The sequence below is a fragment of the Eschrichtius robustus genome, chromosome 1 (genome assembly GCF_028021215.1).
Source record: "Eschrichtius robustus isolate mEscRob2 chromosome 1, mEscRob2.pri, whole genome shotgun sequence".
In the NCBI taxonomy this organism is placed as follows: domain Eukaryota; kingdom Metazoa; phylum Chordata; class Mammalia; order Artiodactyla; family Eschrichtiidae; genus Eschrichtius; species Eschrichtius robustus.
Genome location: NC_090824.1, coordinates 170181661 through 170204664, shown reverse-complemented (window position 1 = coordinate 170204664; position 23004 = coordinate 170181661). Strand labels below are relative to the sequence as shown.

The 23004-nt window shown below is 41.5% G+C and overlaps 1 protein-coding gene across 3 annotated transcripts; it reads right to left on the bottom strand.

Annotated features, from left to right (window-relative positions):
• Positions 1 to 1429: 1429 nt before the first annotated feature.
• TM2D3 (TM2 domain containing 3) lies at positions 1430 to 21267 on the bottom strand. 3 transcript variants are annotated; one of them, XM_068538207.1, is made up of 6 exons: positions 21165 to 21267; positions 20679 to 20771; positions 19013 to 19170; positions 13870 to 14044; positions 12324 to 12399; positions 1430 to 1472 (listed from the first exon to the last, which is right to left on the bottom strand). In XM_068538207.1, the coding sequence occupies exons 1-6, from the start codon at positions 21253 to 21255 to the stop codon at positions 1445 to 1447; spliced, it is 621 nt and encodes a 206-aa protein (XP_068394308.1). In that variant the 5' UTR covers positions 21256 to 21267; the 3' UTR covers positions 1430 to 1444. The 3 variants fall into 3 exon arrangements, with proteins under 3 accessions (XP_068394308.1, XP_068394296.1, XP_068394303.1); XM_068538195.1 differs by lacking the exon at positions 1430 to 1472 and adding an exon at positions 9723 to 10049; XM_068538202.1 differs by lacking the exons at positions 1430 to 1472; positions 20679 to 20771 and adding an exon at positions 9723 to 10049.
• Positions 21268 to 23004: the final 1737 nt, after the last annotated feature.

Sequence of the window (23004 nt, the reverse complement as noted above, 5' to 3'; positions counted from 1 at the left end):
ATTCTGACACGTTACAACATGGATGAACTTTGAAGACATAATGGTAAGTCACAAAATGACAAATACTGTATGCTCCGTATTACATGAGGATAGAATGGTGTTTGGCAGGGAAGGGGGAGAATAAGGAGTTGTTTAATGGGCACAGAATTTCATTTTGGGAAGATGCAAAAGTTCTGGATTGTGGTGAGAGTTGCACAACAATGTAAATGTACTTAATGCCACTGAACTGTACACTTAAAGTGGTTAAAATGTTATATTTTGTGTTATGCATATTTTATGACACCTATAAAGTTATCACAATCCTAAATGCATATATGTAACAGCAAAGTATTAGAATACATAAGCAAAAATTGATAGAACTGAAATGAGAAATACAAACCCATCATTATAGTTGGAGACTACAACACTCTTCTGTCACTAATTGACAGAACAAGTGGATAGAATATTTGTAAATATATAAAAATGCTGAAAAATACTACCAACCAACTTGCTCTAATTGACATTTATAAAACACATTACCTGGAACAGTACACACTTTTTTCAAGTACACATGATATTCAGCATGACAGACCATATTTTGAGCCATAAAGCAAACCAACAAGTTTTTTAAAATTAGAATACAAATTTTATTCTCTGACCACAATGAAATTCAACTAGAAACTAATTACAAAAATATATCTTGAAAATTGCCAAATATTTGGAAGCTAAACAGTACATTTAAAAATAATCCTTGGGTCAAAGAGGAAGTTGAAAGAAGAATTATAAAATATTTTTAATTGTACACAATGGAATTCATGAGATGTACACAAGTTTAGAGGGAAATTTATAGCATTAAATACTTGTATTAGAAAAAGACAAGTGTCTCAAATCAATGACCCAAGCTTCCACCTTAAGAACCTGGGGGGAGAAAAGGTGGTAGGGAGGAGTATGGCTTGTATTCTGAGCATTTTTTATATTTAGAGGTTAAAAATCACAGCCTGGCTATTACTGGGGCCATTTTTCCCTTTCTGAGCATGACCTCACACTTGGTGCCCCATGTGTTTTGCTGTGAAATGAGTTCTTTGAGCAGAAGCAATCTTGTGTGAAGCAGTAAACAAGGCTAGGGAGACAAATCCACATCCAGAGTATGTGTCTATTCCATGAGGATGAATCAATATCCCTTCCATGACAGAAGAGGTCCAATGGAATCAATTGCCTTGTACTTACACATTTATACCCAAGAATGGAAGCTCTGGGACAGGAAGAACTTGCTCCCTGCTCTATCTCCAATGCCCAGAATGGTGCATGTCATATACTAGCACCACAGCATCTATTTGCTGAACAAAGGAATACACTTACGTGCTCTATAGCACAAATAATTTGCAGGGGCTTTTCTTCTATTTCCTGGGTCATGTTTTCTTCAAGATGGGCTCTTCCTCTTTTTTTGAAGCCTATGTTCCTTCCTCTATTTCTTCTGTGTTCTTCCGTTCCCCCTGCAACAGTATACACAGTTGCTGTGCCAATTGTTGAGCTTTACTGAGATAATTTACATACCATAAAGTTCACCAGCCTAAAATATACCTGACTTTTTCACTTAGCATCAAGTTTTTGAGGTTTATCCATGTTTTAGCATGTATCAATACTTCCTTTTTATGACCAAATACTGTTATATTGTATTGATAGACCACATTTTGTTAACGCATCAGTTGATGGATATTTGGCTTGTTTCCACTTTTGACTATTATGGATATTGTTGCTATGAACAAGTTTCTGTGTGTACATATATTTTCATTTTTCTTGGGCATATATCTAGAATTGCTGAGTCAAAAACAGTAACTCTTATGTTTGAAAACTTTTAAGAACTGCCACTGTTTTCCAAAGTGGCTGCATCATTTTCCATTCCCACCAGCAGTGTATGAGGGTTCCAATTTTTCCATATCCTAATTCTTGTTATTGTCTCTCTTTCCTGTTAGTCATTCTGGTGGGTGTGAAGCAATGTCATTTCTTTTTATTGTGTTCTCTTATGTGGGCAACTTCATGATATCGGGTGAGCAAATTACCCTATTTATTTTTTCTCTCTGAGCAGTTTGAAAGCTGTTATTTTGCATCCTACTGAATGTTCGGGAGCGTGATAGCCAGAGGCAAGGCAGGGAAGAGCTCAACTGAGACTATTTTTGCTAGAATATCTGGTCTCCGGCCTCTTCACTAAGGTTTTCAAAGTGTCCCCAGCAACGTTTCCTGTCCCCTGGGTAGGAGGTGATGTCATGACCCCTGGGGGCCATCCTGGGCTCTGGATCCGTTCTCTGGCTCAGCATGAAACCCCCACTTCCATCAGAGTCAGTCCTCTCATCAGTTTCTCCTCAACAGCCCTTTTCACACACCCCACCCTCTGAAGTAACGGGAAAAGATAAGGATATCCCTCTTCTCCCAACTAGTCACTCTTGTGAGTCAGAGTTCCTGGATTTTGCTGACTCACCAAGACCATTTGCAGGAGTAGCCTGGCACACCTGAGCAATAATCTTTTTTCTTCTCTTGTCATTTTTAGATGATTTTTATTTGGTTGCCTTTTTCCTTGTTTGCTGCTGGGCTTATTCGTTTGCTTGTTCTTTGTGGTAAGGAGGCTCCAGTTTAACTACTGTGTTCATGTCACTGAGTGTTTGAAAAGGGAGATGTTGTGACCCAGCTGCTCTCTCCACTCTACCCAGAAACTCTTAGCAATACATTTAGGTCTTTAGCTTACTCCAGGAGATTCCCCATTATTCATTCATCGAACAAATAGTCACTGTGCACCTACTGTGTGCCTACCTACTGTGGGCTCTCGCAGCTGGGGTACAGCAGAGAACCAGAGTCCTGCTCTCCTGGAGCCTCTTAGTAAATTACGCCCAAGTGTCTCAATCAAGGCTTCATTTCACATAAAAGCATGTTTATAGAAGATAATTTCAATACTTTAAATCCAAGAATTTATACCAAGTTGCAAACCCTCTAATATCCTTGTGACACTTCACACTCTATGGCCTGGACAGAGGGGAAGCTTGAGAGCGTGAGTGAAGGAATCCACCTGCATTTTCAAGCTCCCCTGATGTATTTGAAAAGGAGAGCTGTTTTCCACTCATTGCTTACGGGATGAATTAGAATCACTTGCAAATTCCTTACTTGATGATGTGCCAAAAATAAATTCAATTCTGGCACAAAGTATTTAAAAAGTACAGGGAAACAAAGTTGTGTGGCACAGAGAAGACAATTTTACATTTTTAAATCCTGAAGCATAAAACCTTTTAAAAATCTCTTTTTATAAGCACCATAAACCAGTTGCTCCCCAGCAATCTGCAGGAATCGGATTCACGTGGTGCTACGGCCAATATTTAGTTAGAGCCAATTTCTGTATATTACCACCCTGCAGCCACCTCAACTGCCAGGGCCCAGAATCCCACTCAGGTGCTTCAGTACCTGCAAGACACCCATGGCATTAACTCACTCAGCAAATATGAGGGCCACTGTGTGCACAACACTGTGCTGGGGACGACGGGGGAGAAATAAATAACACAGCACCTGCCCACCAGGAGTTACTGGGGCAAGTGGAAGAAGAATGCTGACAAAGCAAGGCAGCCATTCATAAGACAAAGTAATGACACACAGCATGCTGCAGTGATAAATTCTCAATTTCCAGAGAACCGTCAACAGAGGTTGGTGACTAATACGGTTCCCAGCCTGTGACAAGCTTCCCCATCTCACAGCCTCTGATCTGAGCTCCCAGCACACGGGAACAGAGCCTAAAGGTCAGACCCAAACAAGACAGTTTGCTGCCAGCAGAGGCTCATGGAATTGGCTAGAGATTACATCCACCCTCTCTGGTGCCCTTTGAACATGTAGTTCTGTTACACTTCCTTTTAGGGACACATGTGAGTTCCTCACTCATAAATTTGGGAATCTCTTCATCTTCCTGCTAGCTCTCTGAGGCCATCAGCTCCATCAAATCCTTGATAGGAAGAATCCCCATTTGCTTACATCCTTTAGGTTCCAAAGACTATCACCATATAAAAACTTCCTTAGGATTTAGGAACAAGTTCATCCATCTCCTCTTGTGGATTCAGAATCATTTCAGCTTTCGCCTTTCAAATGCTGGAGTTCCGTTGTTTAACTCAGGCCACAAAGCACACAGATGGTCAATGGTCAAGATACATACCTCTCCCATGAACACCAGGAACAGCCAGCAATTCCCATCACTCCCCCGCTCATCCTTGTGTGGGAGCACAGCACTGGAGATCCTCTTCTACGTGGAGCCGAGTACTGAGGGGATTCTGGGGAAATCTTTATTATAATTAGCAAAGGGGCTGCTTCCTGGCAGGAACAGGTCCTCCTCTAAAGAAATACCAGCTCAGCCAAGAGTCTCATGTACCCATGCCAGGTAAGAAAGTGTGCTGTCTTTAGAAAAGAAAGTCCCGTGCAAACTGGGCTGCCCACCTGGAAGTGCAGCCCTGCTCTGTGCCCAGGCTCAGGTTCCCGGGGGAAAAAAACAAGTCAAGACTGGCTGTTTCTGGGAATATGATGGGAAAGCAACGGTAATGGGGATGCCCCACCTAGTGGCCAGAGCTGGAACTGCTACTCAACCAGACCAACACACACCAGCACAGACAAGATTCTTGATTCCTAAAGGGCAAGTTATTGCACCAAATAATTCAGTTCCCTTTTCAGGTAAACTGTAATTTATTCTGGTGAAGAAACATGTTTTTGTCACCTGAGATTTATGGAGATATTCTCAAAAAATATTTTATAGCTAAAGATCTGATGGTCTGGTTAAGTCTGCTGGCTACTGACACAGATGTTTAAAAAGTAACACTCAGATACCCAATTTTAAGGGGAAAATGTTAAAAATTTGTAAATGTGTCTAGGGAAATTGTTATTAAAACTCAAAAAGACCTACAAATCCAAAACAATTAATGAAAATAAAATACATATCAATAATAACCTTAAATGTAAAGGGACTAAGTGTTCCAACCAAAAGAAATAGACTGAATGGATACAGAAACAAGACCCATATATATGCTGTCTACAAGAGAACCACTTCAGACCTAGAGACACATACAGACTGAAAGTGAGGGGATGGAAAAAGGTATTCCATGCAAATGGAAATCACAAGAATGCTGGAGTAGCAATACTCCTATCAGACAAAATAGACTTTAAAATAAAGACTGTTACAAGAGACAAGGAAGGACACTACATAATGATCAAGGGATCAATCCAAAAAGAAGATATAACAATTGTAAGTATATATACAACCAACACAGGAGCGCCTCAATAAAGCAAATGCTAACAGCCATGAAAGGAGAAACTGACAGTAACATAATAATAGTGGGGGACTTTAACACCCCACTTTCATCAATGGACAGATCATCCAGACAGAAAATCAATAAGGAAACACAGGCCTCAAATGACACATTAGACCAGATGGACTTAACTGATATTTATAGAGCACTCCACCAAAAACCAAGAGAATACACATTCTTTTCAACTGCACATGGAACATTCTCCAGGATAGATCATATACTGAGTCACAAAGCAAGCCTCGGTAAATTCAAGAAAATTGAATATCAGCCATCTTTTCCGACCACAACGCTATGAGGCTAGAACTCAACCACAAGAAAAAACTTGCAAAAAACGCAACACGTGGAAGCTAAACAATATGCTACTAAACAACCAGTGGATCACTGAAGAAATCAAAGAGGAAATCAAAAAATACCTAGGGACACACAAAAAGGAAACCACAATAATCCAAAACCTATGAGACACAGCAAAAGCAGTTCTAACAGGGAAGTTTATAGTGTTACCAGCTTACCTCAGGAAACAAGAAAAATCTCAAGTAAACAACCTAACCTTACACCTAAAGCAACTAGAGAAAGAAAAACAAAACCCAAACTTAGTAAAAGAAATCATAAAGATCAGAGCAGAAATAAATGAAATACAGATTAAAAAAAAAAATAGAAAAGATCAACAAAACTAAAAGCTGCTTCTTTGAAAAGAGAAACAAAATTGATGAACCTTTAGCTAGACTCATCAAGAGAAAAGGGAGAGGGCCCACATTAATAAAATCAAAAACAAAAAAAGGAGAAAAGTTACAACTGACACCACAGAAATACAAAGGATCATGAGAGACTACTACAAACAACTGTATGTCAATAAAATGGACAACCTAGAAGTAATGAACAAATTCTTAGACAGGTACAACCTCCCAAGACTGAACCAGGAAGAAATAGAAAATATGAACAGACCAATCACGAGTACTGAAATTGAATCTGTGATTTTAAAACTCCCAACAAACAAAAGACCAGGACTAGATGGCTTCACAGGTGAATTCTACCAAACATTTAGAGAAGAGTTAACACCTATCCTTCTGAAACTATTCCAAAAAATTGCAGAGGAAGGAACGCGGCCAAACACATTATATGAGGCCAACATCACCCTGATACCAAAACCAAAGATACCACACACACACACACAAAATTACAGGCCGGTATCACTGATGAACATAGACGCAAAAATCCTCAACAAAATACTAGCAAAAAGAATTCAACAACATATTAAAAAGCATGATACAACATATCAAGTGGGATTCATCCCTCAGATGCAAGGATTTTTCAATACCCACAAATCAGTCAACGTGATACACCCTATTTAACAAACTGAAGAATAAAAAATATATGATCATCTCAATAGATGCAAAAAAGCTTCTGACAAAATTCAACATCCATTTATGATAATAACTCACCAGAAAGTGGGCATAGAGGGAACATACCTCAACATGATAAAGGCCATATATGACAAACACACAGCTAACATCATTCTCAATGGTGAAAAACTGAAAGCATTCCCTCTAAGATCAGGAACAAGACAAGGATGTCCACTCTCACTACTTTTATTCAACATAGTTTTGGAAGTTCTCGCCACAGTAATCAGAGAAGAAGAAGAAATAAAAGGATTCCAAATCGGAAAAGAAGGAAAACTGTTACTGTTTGCAGATGACATGATCTATATACAGAAAATTCTAAAGATGCTACCAGAAAACTACTAGAGCTCATCAATAAGTTTGGTAAAGATGCAGGATACAAAATTAATACACAGACATCTGCTGCATTTCCATACACTAACAATGAAATATCAGAAAGAGAAATTCAGGAAACAATCCCAATTATCATCACATCAAAAAGAATAAAACACCTAGGAATAAACCTACCTAAGGAGGCAAACGACCCATACTCCGAAAACTGTAAGATGCTGATGAAAGAAATGGAAGACCACACAAACAGATGAAAAGATATACCATGTTCTTGGATTGTTAGAATCAATACTGTTGAAATGACTATACTACCCAAGGCAATCTATACATTCAATGAAATCCCTATCAAATTACCAATGGCATTTTTCACAGAACTAGAACAAGTAGCCAAAACAATCTTAAGAAAGAAGAATGGAGCTGGAGGAATCACGCTCCCTGACTTGCTACAAAGCTACAGTCATTAAAACAGTATGGTACTGAACACAAAAACAGACACACAGATCAATGGAACAGGATAGAAAGCCCAGAAATAAACCCCTGCACTTATGGTCAGTTAATCTACAACAAAGGAGGCAAAAATATACAATGAAAAAAAAAGACAGTCTCTTCAATAAGTGGTCCTGGGAAAACTGGACAGCTACATGTAAAAGAATGAAATCAGAACATTCTCCAACACCATACACAAAAAATAAACTCAAAATGGATTAAAGACCTAAATGTAAGATCAGATACTATAAAACTCCTAGAGGAAAACATAGGCAGAACACTCTTTGACATAAATTGTAGCAATATTTTTTTGGAATTACTCCTAAAGTAATGGAAGCAAAAGCAAAAATAAACAAAAGGGACCTAATTAAACTTAAAAGCTTTTGCACAGCAAAGGAAACCATAAACAAAACCAAAAGGCAACCTACGGACTGGGAGAAAATATTTGTAAAGGATGCAACCAACAAGGTATATATTTTCCACAATATACAAACAGCTTATACAGTTCAATATCAAAAAATGAAACAACCCAATCAAAAAAATGGGCAGAAGTCCTAAATAGTCATTTCTCCAAAGAAGACATACAGATGGCCAACAGGCACATAAAAAGATTCTCAACATCACTAATTATTAGAGAAATGCAAATGAAAACTACAATGACGTATCACCTCACACCAGTCAGAATGGCTATCATCAAAAAGTCTACAAATAATAAATGCTGGAGAGGGTGTGGAGAAAAGAGAACCCTCTTGCACTGTTGGTGGGAGTATAAATTGGTGCAGCCACTATGGAGAACAGTATGGTATGGAGCATCCTTAAAAAACTAAAGACACAGTTACCATATGATCCAGCAATCCCACTCCTGGGCATATAACCAGAAAGATGAAAACCCTGATTTGGAAAGATACATGTACCCCAATGTTCACAGCAGCACTATATACAATAGCCAAGTTCATAGCAGCACTATTTACAATAGCTAAGTGTCCGTTGATGGAGGAATGGATAAAGAAGATGTGGTACATATATCCAATGGAATATTACTCAGCCATAAAAAAAATGAAATAATGCCATTTGCAGCCACATGGATGGACCTAGAGATTATCATTCTAAGTGAAGTAAGTCAGACAGAGAAAGACAAACATCATACGATATCACTTATATGTGGAATCTAAAAAAATTATACAAACGAACTTATTTACAAAACAGAAATAGACTCACAGACATAGAAAACAAACTTATGGTTACCAAAGCAGAAGGGTGGGGAGAGATAAATTGGGAATTTGGGACTAACATACACACACTACTATATATAAAAGAGATAACCAACAAGGACCTACTGTATAGCACAGCAAACTATATTCAATATCTTATAACCTACAATGGAAAAGAATCTGAAAAAATACACATACATATATGTGTATATATATACATATAAACATAACTGAATCAGTCTGAAACACTGTAAATCAACTATACTTGAATAAAAAACAGTTAATTAAAAATATTTTTGGATTAATAAATGTTTTTCTTTCCAAGAAAGGGTCTACAACAGATCTTACAAAGACTCAAAACCATTGATCACACCAACACATTTTTTAACACTTCCACTGTGTGTTAATGAGCCAGCCAATTATGAATATATCTATTAGAATAGAGTAATGCCCTGAAAAATAAACATTTTACTTCTTAATAATAAATGTTGCTAGGATTATTCAAGATTATGTTTTAATATAAAAAACATAACAAGAAGAAGTCTGCTAAATTTTTAAAGTAACTTGTAGTTTTATTAATTTTCCAGTACTCTTGCAACATTTTATATTACTAACAAAATTCCAATCACAGGAACCAGACACAAAATTTCTGCAGTTTACTTCAAACAGTCATATATGAAGACCAGACTACATAGACATTACACTGTAAAACTCAGAGATGACTGAAATTCAGGTAGATAATTTTATTTAGCCAAAGAATAATAAAGAATAACACTTCCCACTTCCTGCAATTATAGCTGAAAAGCTTTTTACGGCAGATGACACTCAGGCTGGAGATACACGTGGCACAGTTTGAGGCAAGCAATATAAAACTCAAGTCTACGAATTGAACAGATTTTCAGTCGCTGCACAGGTTGTTCTTCTAGTTTAAGTAAGTTTTAATTTTTTCACAGAAAAAAAAAATAGACTTCAGGCAAATAAAAACAAATTCCAGATAAACATAGTTCAGTGTTTTTTATTTTACCTTCATCAAGGCAGGCAAAGTACAGATGCTGTACATTAAAAACATACACATACACCATTCACGGCACATGGACTCCTACAGGGAAGAGGCCGTTTTCTAAGCACTGCTCCTCTCTGAAGCGCGCAACTGCAGCTAAATGTACAAAGAGCCATCCGCTGGTCCCACGTAGCCGACTCCAATGAGCAGGACGTCGAGCAGCGTCCATATTCCCAGGCCCCCGAAGCTGAAGAGCTTGCCGAGGCCTTCTCGCCACTGGCCCAGGTAGAAGCGGTCCGCTCCAAACCCACCAAGGGTGATGCTGCAACAGCAAACAGGCCTGGAGTCCATCAACGGCCCCCCGACTGCGCCTGCATTACTGCGCCTCAGTAACCGCTAACTCACATGTGGGAAAGGGCCTCAAATCAAATTAAGGTCCCTTAATCAGGACACACTGACTATCTCACAAACGTACAACACTAAAAAATCATGGGCAACAAGACCGTTTAATTGTCAAAAGTAAACACAATTTTTAGCTGTAATGAAATCTAATGTTTCTCTTTTCAAGAAAATCGAGCTTGTTGCTTTTTTAACCTTGAAATGGCACATCCAGGAGAGCAAAGTGGGGCTAGTCCTACAAACAGTGCAGGAATGCGGTGGTCGAAGGCGGCATCGCCAGGCAGCCAACACCACCTGGCCGCCCAGATCAAGTCGTGAACACTGTCACTCACCCATCTTTAAAAATTTCATGTTCAGAATAAATGACTTTTAAGGTTCCTTCAAATTCTAAGATCTAACAATATTCGGACAACTTCTCATTGTATTTCTTTTAAAGTTTTTATTATGAAAAATTCCAAACATATAAAAGTAAAAAGGGGGCTTCCCTAGTGGCGCAGTGGTTGAGAGTCCGCCTGCCAATGCAGGGGACACGGGTTCGAGCCCTGGTCTGGGAAGATCCCACATGCCGCGGAGCGACTAAGCCCGTGAGCCACAATTACTGAGCCTGCGCGTCTGGAGCCTGTGCTCCGCAACAAGAGAGGCCGCGATAGTGAGAGGCCCGTGCACCGCGATGAAGAGCGGCCCCCGCTTGCCGCAACAAGAGAAAGCCCTCGCACAGAAACGAAGACCCAACACAGCCAAAAATAAATAAATAAATAAAAATTTTAAAAAATAAAAATAATCAGGTACTTACTTAAAAAAAAAAAAAAAAAAAAAAAAGTAAAAAGAAGAGAACAGCACCCATGACCCAGCTCCAATAGTTATCAACACGTGTCCATCCCTGGTTCATCTACACCCTTCCAATCCCTCACCCCGAGTACCAAGAAGCAAACACTGGGTGTTATCACATTCACCGTGAATATTCTCAAAGAAACCATGTTGAGCCCAGAGAAGAAAATTATTCTTATTTTTTAAAACTCAGCTATTAAATGTGCCACGGTAATTTAAGATGTCAACAATGTGGGGGAAGCTGGGTGAAGGGTGTACAGGAACTCTCTAGCTTTGCAATTTTTCTGTAAATCTAAAATTATTCCAAAATAAAAAGTTTGTTGAAAAGCAGAAAGTCAGCTGTTAGTTTGAATGTGAACCACTGCTGACAAAGACGCTGGGTGTCACCAAATCTCACTGTCGTTGCATCTAATTTTCTATCGTGGACCCGTCTTTCACTTTCCAGCTGTGCCTTCCTGCCAGCAGGATCCTCCTCTTCCCCAGCCCAAACCCTGACGCAGTGGTTCCCGACAAGGGGCCACTCGGCCACCCCTGGAGGCATTTTTGATTCTCACAGCTTCAGCGGGGGTTGGGGAGACTGCTAACACCCAGTAAATGGAGTCCAGAGATGCTACTGAACATCCTGCTCCGCACAGGACGCCCCACAGCAGAGAATTCGTGGCCCAAACGTCAACAATGACAAAGCCGAGAAGCCCTGCCCGCGCCTCACCACAGGCCACAGGCCACCTCAGACTCTTACCCTAAACCTCCAACGGCAGATGCCCACCTTCCTAATCAGGGAATCATTTAACCAGCACCCCACCTGCCCTTCCCTCCGGTGGGAAGAACTGGTAAAATTTTCTTTTCAAACTGTTGAAAAGTTTAACTAATACAAGCAAATTTTTATGTAAAAATTGTAAGTCTATAATTATGTTTGAATGGTGGAATTATAGGTGATTTTCAACGTTTCTCTTTGTCATTTTCATTTTTTTCCAGTTTTCAGTACTGAGCATGTATTATTTTTTTGTAATAAAGAAGAAAATTACTGAAAATTAAAGATATACATCATAAAGCTACCGACTTTAAAGTATATGTCATTTTACTAATTCACGTTACACTCAGGATGGGAACCACTGACTGGTTCTAATGATCTCTAGTAATGACTACAGTCACCTCTAGAATGTGCAGGCATCTTGGGAGGAAAACCAGCAACGGGCCATTAAATTCCACGAGGGTACTGGTCTGACCACCTAAATAACCCCCCACAGTGCTGTCCCTATGGTCTACCTAACACATGGCAGGATCTGAGTGGATGGAGGAGGAGCTTGGAAGAGCCCACCAACCCCAACGAAATCCAAATGGCATCCGACTTACTAGAAACAGAGCTTACCTCAGAGCCAGAGCAGTAGACCACTTATAACCGCCAGTCCAGTTGCAGTACAGCATTTTCGGAAAAGTACGGTTACCTTAAAAAAGGGAAAACACTCCACATAAAAACACGGGTATAAAAATACTCACACACAGACTAAATTATAACTAGCGGCCTTGTGATTTACAATCTAAAAAGTCAACTTTCTTCACAAAAGTAAATGTTCACTACAACGAATGGTAAAAAGAAAGCCCTGACTGTCTATGAGCACAGACTCGACATTTAAATCAGTTTTGTGAGGATCACAGCTTGAAGAAGGTAAAACACCCCACCTGCTGTGAAAATATGGGTAACGTGGGGCTGAGACAGACAAACCAGGCACCGGGAAGGGAGCGGGCCCACAGACCGCCTGGGAGTCCTGGGACACTGGGCTGTTCCGGCTGGAAAAAGTGAGACTGAATCCACCTTACACCATACACCAAACCAACCCCAGAGGACTAGAGACCTAAATGTGAAAGGCCACATTTACAACTTTTAAAAGAATGCACAGGAAATTATGAATCTGGAGTAGGGAAAGATTTCTTACAACAAAAAAGGGCTAACTCTGAAAGACTAAAAACTTCAACTAACTAAAAATTTAAAGTTCTGTTCAAAAGATACCAAAAGAAAGGGGTGGGGGTGGGGTAGTTAAAATCTGGGAGAGGATGTTAGGGACACCAAAAGGTTACTACCCAAAATATAAAAGAATTCCTAGAAGTCTGTAAGAATAAAAAACAAAACGTAGGGATAACAAGTATTGGAGAGGATGTGGATCATCACGAACAGTTGTGTACCACTGGTGGGAATGTAAACGGATACAACCGTCCTGGAAAATAACACACGCAAGAGAGTGTATGCCAGACAAACTCCTGCACATGTGCAACCAGGAGACATGGACAAAAGCTTTAACAGCAGCGCAATTTGTAAGGAAAAAAAACTGTAAATAATCCAAATACAGTGGAGAAAGGATAAACTATGATACAATCTTACAAGTTATTATACAGAAGTAAAAAAAATAGTAATAAGAGAAGACAAATGGAAGAATCTTAGAGCCATGATGTTGAAAGATGGTCTCAGAAGACCATAAACAGTCTATATTATACAATTCTAAAACATGCACTACTGAATAATTTACCACACTATATTCTAGTACATTCATGTGATAGAACTACAAAAAATTTAAAGAAAAGGAAGTGAGATGATAAGAAAATCCAAAAGGGTGGTTACCTCTGAAGAAGAGGCAGGGTAACTGGGTGCAGGAAACACACTCTGGTAGTTTCAATGGCATCACGCTGCTTTAGTTGTTAATTTGGGTGAAACTCAATTATACACTATGCTTTATACCTTATACATTTTTTGTTTTATCAAATATTACATTTTAAAATAGAACTGGCATAACTAAAAATAGTGCTAATAAATATTTCTGACGAAACAATTAAAATTTAATTCTCAAGTTTCTGGTTACAGTTCCATAAATAAGCCTAGAGAAAAATATCTTGCTCACAGATTTCCTTAACTGCCGACCTACCGAGGCAGTGGACATGGTCCCGCACGGTGCAGTTGGCTGTGTAGCGCTGCCGCGGGCAGGACACCGCCATGCAGCTGGTGGAGCTGGAGCACTCGTAGTCGGTTTCTGGAAGCTGCCAGCAGAACCTGCAAGTCATGTTGAGGACAAAGCTCTTTCGGGATTTGAAGTCTTGATCCTACGTACCAAAGGACACAGAACTATTCAATCATAATACAGTAGTTTGTTAATAGGTCAATAAAACTACACAGTCATATGGCACCAAGTGTCTAAAATACTTTATGACCTAGGAGGAAGTGGCAGAAAAACAGGTATCAAACCAATATGTACACAATACAAATGTGTATGCTATGATCCTATGATCATAAATATACAACCAAAAATATACACCTAACAAAAAATATCTAGATAAATGCACATCAAAGTAACAAAGGTTATTTCAGAATGATAAGTATTTCATCACTGTTACTTTGGCTAAATTTTTAATAATGCACATGTGTACTTTTATAACACAGAAAAAAGGAAAATGTACTTTATAAAGCCTCGGAGTCACAGAGAGTTCAAAGGGCAGATGAGTCCCTCTGCTCAAGGTCACTGAGCTGCAAGCCCGTGCAGAACGCAGGAGCCCTGTTCCTGGAGGAACAGCCTGGCCACCGGGTCTCAACTCTTCCCTAGGAGCCGCCCTGCAGTGGCCCAGAGCCCCAGGGCTGTCACTGCTGTCACACCCCCACGAGCACCCAGCAGGACCGACCCATAGGCAGCCCCAGAAAACCACTCCCAACTTAGAAAGAACTGCATAGAGAGGCTGATGAGCAAGTGTTCACTGTGGGCCCTGAACTTTGAGACCAGAGATATTTTTCATTTCAATTTTAAATGTCCTTATTTTGTTTTCTGCCTATAAGAGCAGTCCATGTTCTTACATGTTGCACATTTGGAAATTACAGAAAAAACCTGTAACCTCTCCAGAGACAAGCACTTTTAACCTTCTTTCATTTTTCCTTCCTATAGTACAGATTTACATACATGGAATTATACTGAAAACATTTTGTATCCACTTGACATTATATTGTAATAAATATTTTTCAAAATCATATTTAAATGGTAACACAATCACCTCTGGAAATATTATATTTATTAACTTTTTTGATTAATGCAAAACTCCTATTATGGACAGTATTTGAAACTGAGTAAGGCACCACGTGATTTAAGCAATATTGTTTTAAATGCCTGCATATTTCTAGTGATGCATCCATAACACGTTTCTTATCAATTGTTTTTTAAAACTAGGTAGTAAGTGTACGTGGTACAAACTCCCGGAGACAACAGGAGAGTGAGGAGGAGGCTGGTGCAGCCCAGCCCTCAGCAGCACTGCCCTCCCCAGCACCAAGCACCGCACACCCACTCTGGCCTTCCAGGGAGTCTGTTCTATGCGTGGGCACGTTTACGTCAGATACGTTTCTTTTTTTTTTTTTTAATTTAATGTTCCCACTGATATTTACTTTTTGCTTAATTCTATAGATATCGATAAATATCCCTAGAGCTGCCTAGTTCTTCTCAATGGCTGCAATGTATTTATTTCACTACACAGTGGACCATAAATTAAACTGTTCTCTTTTGTACATTCGGCTTGTTTCCAATCTTGCCTGTGTGAACAAAGCAGCTAAGAATATCCTTAGGCATATTTATTTGCATACACGTGCAATATGTAATATCTGTAAGATAAATTCCCAAATATGGAATTGCTGGGTCAAAGCTTATGTGCATCTATAAGTTTCAGAGATAAGACAAAGTGCTCACAAGAGGCTGACTAACCTACCTGTCTGCTAACAAGATACAGGAGTGTTTGTCCCTTATACCCTTAAGAACTCAGAGTGTTATCAAACTTTTTGATTGTTTTGCCAATCTGATAGTTTAAAAAACACATTGATTTGTACTTAATCATGAGAAAAATTAAACTTTTTTTCATGCATTGAAAGTCCAATTGTATTTCCTTTCCTATGAACCATCTGTTCATGTCCTAAAACCATTTCTCTACAGGACTGTCATCTTTTTCTCATTGGCTTTTTGGAAGTCTTTATATATTATGGATATTAGTGCATTATTTGTCACATGTGTTAGGAATACTTTTTCCTAGTTTGTCATTTATCTTTGGCCTTTATGCTTTTTTTTAGGTCATGCAGAAATGTCTAATTTTTAGCAGTCAAATCTATCAATTCCTTCTTTTATGGCTTCTAAATTTTATTTCATACTTAGAAAAATATTCCCTACTTTGAGATTATAACAAAACTATCTCATGCTTTCTCTGGTACTTTGTGGTTTCACTTTTTCACATTAAATCTTTGATCTGGAATTTACTTTGGATAAAACAGGATTCCACTTTATTCCATATAGCTACGCAGGCACCCCAGCATTTACTGAATCCATTTTCACACCACAAAAAAGTATAGATCCCAACAAAAGCTCATCTGTAGTAAAAAGATGTGTTACCTTTCCCTTTGTGAAACAGCTGTCATTAGTAAGGATACAGAACCTATCTGAAGGAATTAAACTTGCTTCAAATACACTAGCAGACTGAGCACTTCTCCAATGAACAGAAAGCAGCGTTTCTATCAAGCACATTTCCAGCTGAGGTAACTGGCTTGATAGTTCCCATCACAGCTGGAGCAGGAGCTATCTGATATGAAAGGGGTTGCAGGATTTTCGCATTAATTTCTGTTTATATACTTAACAGGGCCGTCATAAAACAATTTCTTTGACTAGTGTAATCCAGGTAAGGTTCCCTTGCTCTGAGTCCCTGTGCAGTATGCATTAGAAGGACAAGAAGAGTTTCTTTCTTTCCATTAATATGAAGTTCAAAATAAGGTGCGGGAGGGAGGGAGAGAGCTGAGTGCAGCACAGCGAAAGGATGAGCGTTTGCAAGTGCACCTGCGTATGCAGTTGGTCACAGCTTATTTCTTCCTGAAATGCTAACTTATTTAGTGAGACAGGATCCTACAGGTGGTCATTAAACAAACAAGGGACGAACGCACGGCCTGCCCCGGATCACTTGGCCGCAGCAGTCCTGGGGCCCGTGGCTCCTGACAGCCAATTATTTGACTGCTCTTCATTTTTAAGAAACAGACCACCAGACGCTCCTGAGGCCGCCTACAAATGCCACACTTGCGGGCTGGGCACCTGCTACTTTACAGGATTCGCGATGACTGGCTAGTCAGGAAGCAGGTGAGGGTGAAAGCACCTGGGGAGGAGAAGGGAAGGAACCCATCCAGGGCACATCTCAGCCAAGGGGTGAGGATGCACCAGGGACCAGGACCCAGGAATTCAGAAACTTCCCTAAGCTTTGTAATTTCTCCTATTCTCTGCTATTTTCCACTAAATGAAACTACTTGTTTTTGGAACACCTAAAGAAGGAAGAAATTGAGAACTGTGCTTCCTTCAGGAACCAGCTGTGAGAGATGAATGTCAAAGACACTGAGGCAAACAAAGGAGGCTAATTCTGGAAAAGCTCTCCTCAGCCATCAGTTTTCTCATTTTTCACAAGGTACCTACTATCTGCCAGACCCATGAAGTACACAATTTCAAAAGCCTTCAAACAGGTTTCGCCATTAGGTAAGTAGGGAGAAAATTCTATGTAAGATACAGCAACAGAGACTAACTGATAATCCAAGGGCAGTCATGAAGATTACCCAGCAACTAGTTCAATTTTCCAGCACACTTTAAAGCGTAACTCTGATATAAGAAAATGACAAATAGTGACAGTTACAAACACTATGTCCAGACACTGAGAACACATAAAATCTCATTTCCCCTTTGGAGTGAAGCCTCCCTCATGCCCTCTCCTGATACTAGACCTCAGGAGAAATAGAGAAAGAGCCTGGGGGTGGAAGGAACTTTCTAATCTAGCCCTCTGCAGACCAAGTTCCAAAGAACCGACGGGGAAAGGTATCTTTTTCAAGTAAGTTAGAATCGCTGGGTCAAAGGGAATCTGCAAAAGAGAATATGGTGGGCTTCCCTGGTGGCGCAGTGGTTAAGAATCCGCCTGCCAATGCAGGGGACACGGGTTCGAGCCCTGGTCCGGGAAGATCCCACATGCCGCGGAGCAACTAAGCCCGTGCGCCACAACTACTGAGCCTGCGCCCTAGAGCCCATGAGCCACAACTACTGAAGCCCATGCACCACAACTACCAAAGCCTGAGCACCTAGAGCCCATGCTCAGCAACAAGAGAAGCCACCGCAAGGAGAAGCCTGCGCACCGCAACAAAGAGTAGCCCCCGCTCGCCACAACTAGAGAAAGCCTGCGTGCAGCAATGAAGACCCAACGCAGCCAAAGATAAATTAATAAATTAATTAAAAGAAAAATCTTACTTCCTACTGCTTCCCTTAAAAAAAGAAAAAAGACAGAGAGAGAGAATATGGTATGGAATCTGTGTTTTCCTCCTTGACCATCTCCCAGAAAGAGGGTGCCATGGAAACACTTTAGGAAAAGCTGTTCTGGGCCCATCTCCTGACTTAACAAGAGACAGATGACTAAATCACAGAGCTAGTCATGGCAGGTCCAAGAGTAAAACACTGCCTCACTATTCATTTCGACTCTCTATCTCACCCACATGCTGGGACTACAATGAAGTTTGCGGTAATTTCCCCGGTCCAACGGTTCAAAAATGCAGATACGTGAGTCTCCCTGCCCTCGTCACACTCAACAGGTGTGGGGCTGCCTCCAGGAGTCTGTGGCTCTGAAGCAAGTATCCTGAGAGCACGCTAAGGAACACCGGCTGTGGAAGCCTTTGTAGGCTCCTTCCTGGCTGTCAACATATCAGAGATGGGCTGCAGGTGTGACCACTGTAACAGGGTCATTTCTAATGGGCAACAGTTGGTGCGCTTGAGCCTTTTCTATTCCTACTTTTTGTAAGAAGTCTGACAATTGCTTCAATTTATCCTTATGTCAAAAAATTGCTATCTGAACCCTTGTAACCAAACTTTACTTGGAGATGGAAGTTTCCACCTTCTGATAAAGTTGACTTTATTCCTCAACTCTTACTTTTAAAATGCAGAGCACTTTCTGAATTTCCTCCAGAGCCAAGTCTAAACTCTACTTATAACTCGAGCTTTACGATGAGTTTATTAAGAATAAGTAAGCTGCAGTACTTACAACACAGGTAACAGAAGGTTTGACTGTGCAGTCAAAAGTGACAGGCTTCCCATAGACACAGGAGAAATTGGTCTTGCACTCTATACAGTCTGCGGGAAGTCTGCTACACAAACCATTGCTCGGACACTTCATCATATAAGGTGGGATATCGGTGCTTTCTGTGAGAGGTGAGAGAGAAGCTTATTCTCTTGGAATACTGATTACAATAACAGAGGAAAGCAATTTTCTAAGCTTAAGGAACACAATCATAAGCATAACATATATACAGTGCTAGAAATAAATTAGGACGTCAAAAAGTCTATCATGTTACAAGATGAAAAAAACGAAGGCTTACAGATGATAAAGTTCGTTCAAGATCACAGAGGGAGGGCAAAACTGGAACCAGAACCCAAATCTCTCAGTTTCCAATCCAATGTTCTTTTCACTTGAATTCACGAATTTGTAAGTGAAGCCCCTAACCCTCTAAGTGAATCAATCAGTACAAGGTACCAACCCTAGAAAAACGTCTTGTCATTATTCCACTTTGGTACTTCAACAAGCCACCATCTGCAAGTAACATTTACAATTTTACAATACCAAAGTTCAAAATAGTTCTTTATATTAGTAACTTATTCAGTGGGTTGCAGTAAGTTTCTCCAGCCAGCCTAGCTGGGAGTATAATATATTACCATCACTTAAGAGAGGATCAAAATTGCAACCATTATTCTCAGGAAGAGAAGCTTTCAAAAACGTCCAAGAGAGTAAAAAATTCTTGTGCTTTCTCTTTAAAATAATCTATGTTTTAAACTCAAGTATGCTGCTGTCTTCTAGTAGTCTTTTATAGAATCAGTAAAATATGTCTGCCAGTTTTAATTCACTGAAGTAATGGAACTCTAAAAGGATGAAACTACAGAGACCAAAGTTTCATTTAGCAAAACACACTAATACTCATTTAAAACTGGTCCTACTTAAAGTCACTATTAAGTGGGTAATTCTACAAAATTCCTACAAAAGGGTATACTTACAAAAGGGTATAATTCCTATTATACCCTTTTGTAATAGGAACAAAAGAAAAGAAAATTTTCTTTTCTTTTGTTCCTATTACTACCGTGGCTGGAGGATGGGCACTTAGAATCACAAAGCCAAGAGTTTTACAGGGCCAGGGCAACCCCACCACCTTAAAAAGATGAGAAAACCGAAACCCAAAAAGGTGAATAATTTGCTCCAGCTCCCAGCAGCACCACCAGAGATAGATGCCAAGTCTGTACCATTCCCTCTGCAATCCCTCCATTTCACACAGCCTTGGGGGAGCCTTTAATAATATCCAACATCAGGAACAGGGTTCCAAAAGCACAAGAAATTTTCTGAAGGGAAAGAAGCATTGGTTGAAGGTTATCTTGATGGATGAAGCGGAAAAAAAAAAACCTTTGAAATAAAGAGATGGAAGTGGGGAGCCTGGGACTGGAAGAAGATGAGACAGGAATGTCAAAAGGTACTGAAATAACAAGATTGTCTACAGAAAAGGTTTGTATCTGCCTTTAATTCACATAATCGAAAATGCAATCAATAAAATGTTCAAAACATGTAAAGTGATTTCATATTCTACAAGAAATTTTATCCAAAAAGGAAAGGAAGAGACCACTAGATACAAACATACACGTTTACTAGAAGAGAAAACGTCTAGTACCTGCTGCCCTGGGCACTACTGTGAACGTACGTGTGGGGCCCGGATCCTTGTCGGACTGAGCCAGCGGCTGCGAAGGCTCTACACTGAAGGACCCTATGATTAGAGAAACGAAGACCTCAGGCTGTGTGGGTATCGCGCCAGGCCCACAGCTGCTCGGGCAAACATCTCGGCCTGACCGCCGGGAAACTGAACATGAAACCCAACGGGGTCGACACTAATTTAGGTCTGCGGGCAACTGGAGACTACGCGCGGTGCCGAGACCCAGCTCCGCGTCCCCGGCCGAGCCCCCAGGCCCACAGTTCGAGGCTCGCGGCTCCGGCTCCCTGAGCCGAGGGGCGGCGGCAGGACGCGGCGGACTCGGCTGTAGCGACCCGCGCCCTCCGCCCGCACTCAGCCTCCGCCCACGGACCCAGGCCGACGGTCCCCGCGGTCCTGGGTTCCCCACCCCTCAGCCCGGCCCGGCACACACCCCTGCCCCCAACTCACCGCCGCCCGAGAGGATGTAGAACTGCGAGAGGAACAGCAGCACGCGACACAGGCGGCGCAGGCCCCACAGCAGAAGCCCTGCAGCCGCCATCTTGCCGGCGGGAGCACTTCCGGGCCGCGGGGGACGCCGCGCCGAGCGGGGAGAGGCGGGTCCGGGTGGGTCCACGGCACAGGCGCGGCCCCTCCTCCCGAGTTCCCCGCGCCCCGCCTCCTAGGGCTGCCAGGTGTCAGACGGCTGCCAGGTGCCAGATCACTGCCAGCGCCTGGGACGAGGCGTTCATCTCTCCCCCGGCGGCGGCTGGAGACACGGGAAGGTCACCTGGGCCCCGAAAGTCACACCTGAGGGATCGAGAGCAGAGGCGGGCAAATGTGGGAAGTTGGCCGCTGTTTACCTGTGGCCAGATCTGTACGTTTAGAGATAAAAACTGCTGCTGTACGCTTGGTACCGTGCGGAGGTTTGACGACGTTACGTTTTTGTCAGACTAAAAAGGTTCTTTACAGATGAGGAAACTGGCCCAGACTGCTCGGTAAGGACCCCAGGTGTGCCAGGTGGCCTCCAAGGACCCACTCCCCGCGACCCCAGGGCCCGGGCAGCGTCCCGCGAGCATCTCTCCAGGCCCGCCCCGCCCGGATGTCTAACCAGTCCTCAGAGACGCTCCTCGAAGGCGGGGAGAGTCCGGACTGAAGTGCGGCCGCGGGTCTCAGGCCCCCAGACCCCCCTGGAGGAGGCCCGCCCCGGGAGGGAGCTGCTCCCAGGCCGCGGCTCCCTGAGGCCGGCACAGCGATCCGCACCTGTTTCCACCGCAGCAACCTTCGTGCTGGGCTGCGCACGGGCTTCCCTCTCCCCGCCCACCCGCCACAAGGTTGTCTGGCGTGGGGATGGGGAGTCTTCTGACGCCCCCTGCCTCACTAGCACGTTTGGTGAATTCAAGGAATGTATCGAATAGTGCTTGGCCTCAATTAGAGTTAGCTTAAACAGGTACATCACACAGGCCTGACCCTTCAACAACTTCGGAGTGAGGGCTGCAGTGTAACTTAGAGCGGGCCCTCCTCATTCGGTTCTTCCCTATCGGTGACTCCACCTCCTTAGATTCCACCAACTGCGGGTAGGATTGTGTATACTCTAGCATTTGCTATTGAAAGAAACCCACGGGTAAGTGGACCCGTGCAGTTCAATCCCCTGTTGTTCACGGTCAGCTCTACTGTTTTGTCTTCCAACTCTTCAGGAAGCTAAATGGTAAGTGTGTACAGAAGAGAGAGCAGGTCTTAAATTTATTTTGAATTCCACAGCACATAACCAAATAAACACAAAAAATACTGCTTGATTGGTAGCTAAATTCACTACTGACATAAAGCCATTTTAATTCAGTTCTGAGCAGTAAGGTATTCCTCTCAGTTAAAATCAGAAATCCACTTGCGTCTGTAAATCAGTGGAATGTCATCCCATCAGACGAGTAATTTAACTCTAGGGGAGCAAATTATTATGGTATAAACCTATAGGTGAAACCCTGGAAGCGCTACGTAACACATATTATTTGAGAGTTTATTTTTTCTAAAGATAAATAAGGTTCAATTGTCATTTAGAAGCATTAAAATGGCAACTCTTATCCTATAGTGGAAACTACAGAAGATTGCACAACACTGAATTTCTTTGAGTTCAGAATCCTTTGTTAGTAATCCAATATTTAGTACTAGTTTCTTCTTTTGTGATTGTTGGTTAGTTAAAACAAATTGATTCCAATTTTGAAAATAAAGTTTCAGGACCTCCCTGGTGGTCCAGAGGTTAAGACTCCACATTTCCACTTCAGGGGGCATGGGTTCGATCCCTGGTCAAGGAAGT

Bases quoted from the DNA above. Each gene is read 5' to 3' on its own strand.
- TM2D3 (XM_068538195.1), bottom strand. From the start codon at position 21,255: ATGGCGGCTGCAGGGCTTCTGCTGTGGGGCCTGCGCCGCCTGTGTCGC. The intron at 14,045-19,012 runs GTAAGTACTGCA...TTTGGTACGTAG, and splicing joins AACCTTCTGTTACCTGTGTT to GATCAAGACTTCAAATCCCG. The intron at 12,400-13,869 runs GTAGGTCGGCAG...CCCTTTTTTAAG, and splicing joins GGACCATGTCCACTGCCTCG to GTAACCGTACTTTTCCGAAA.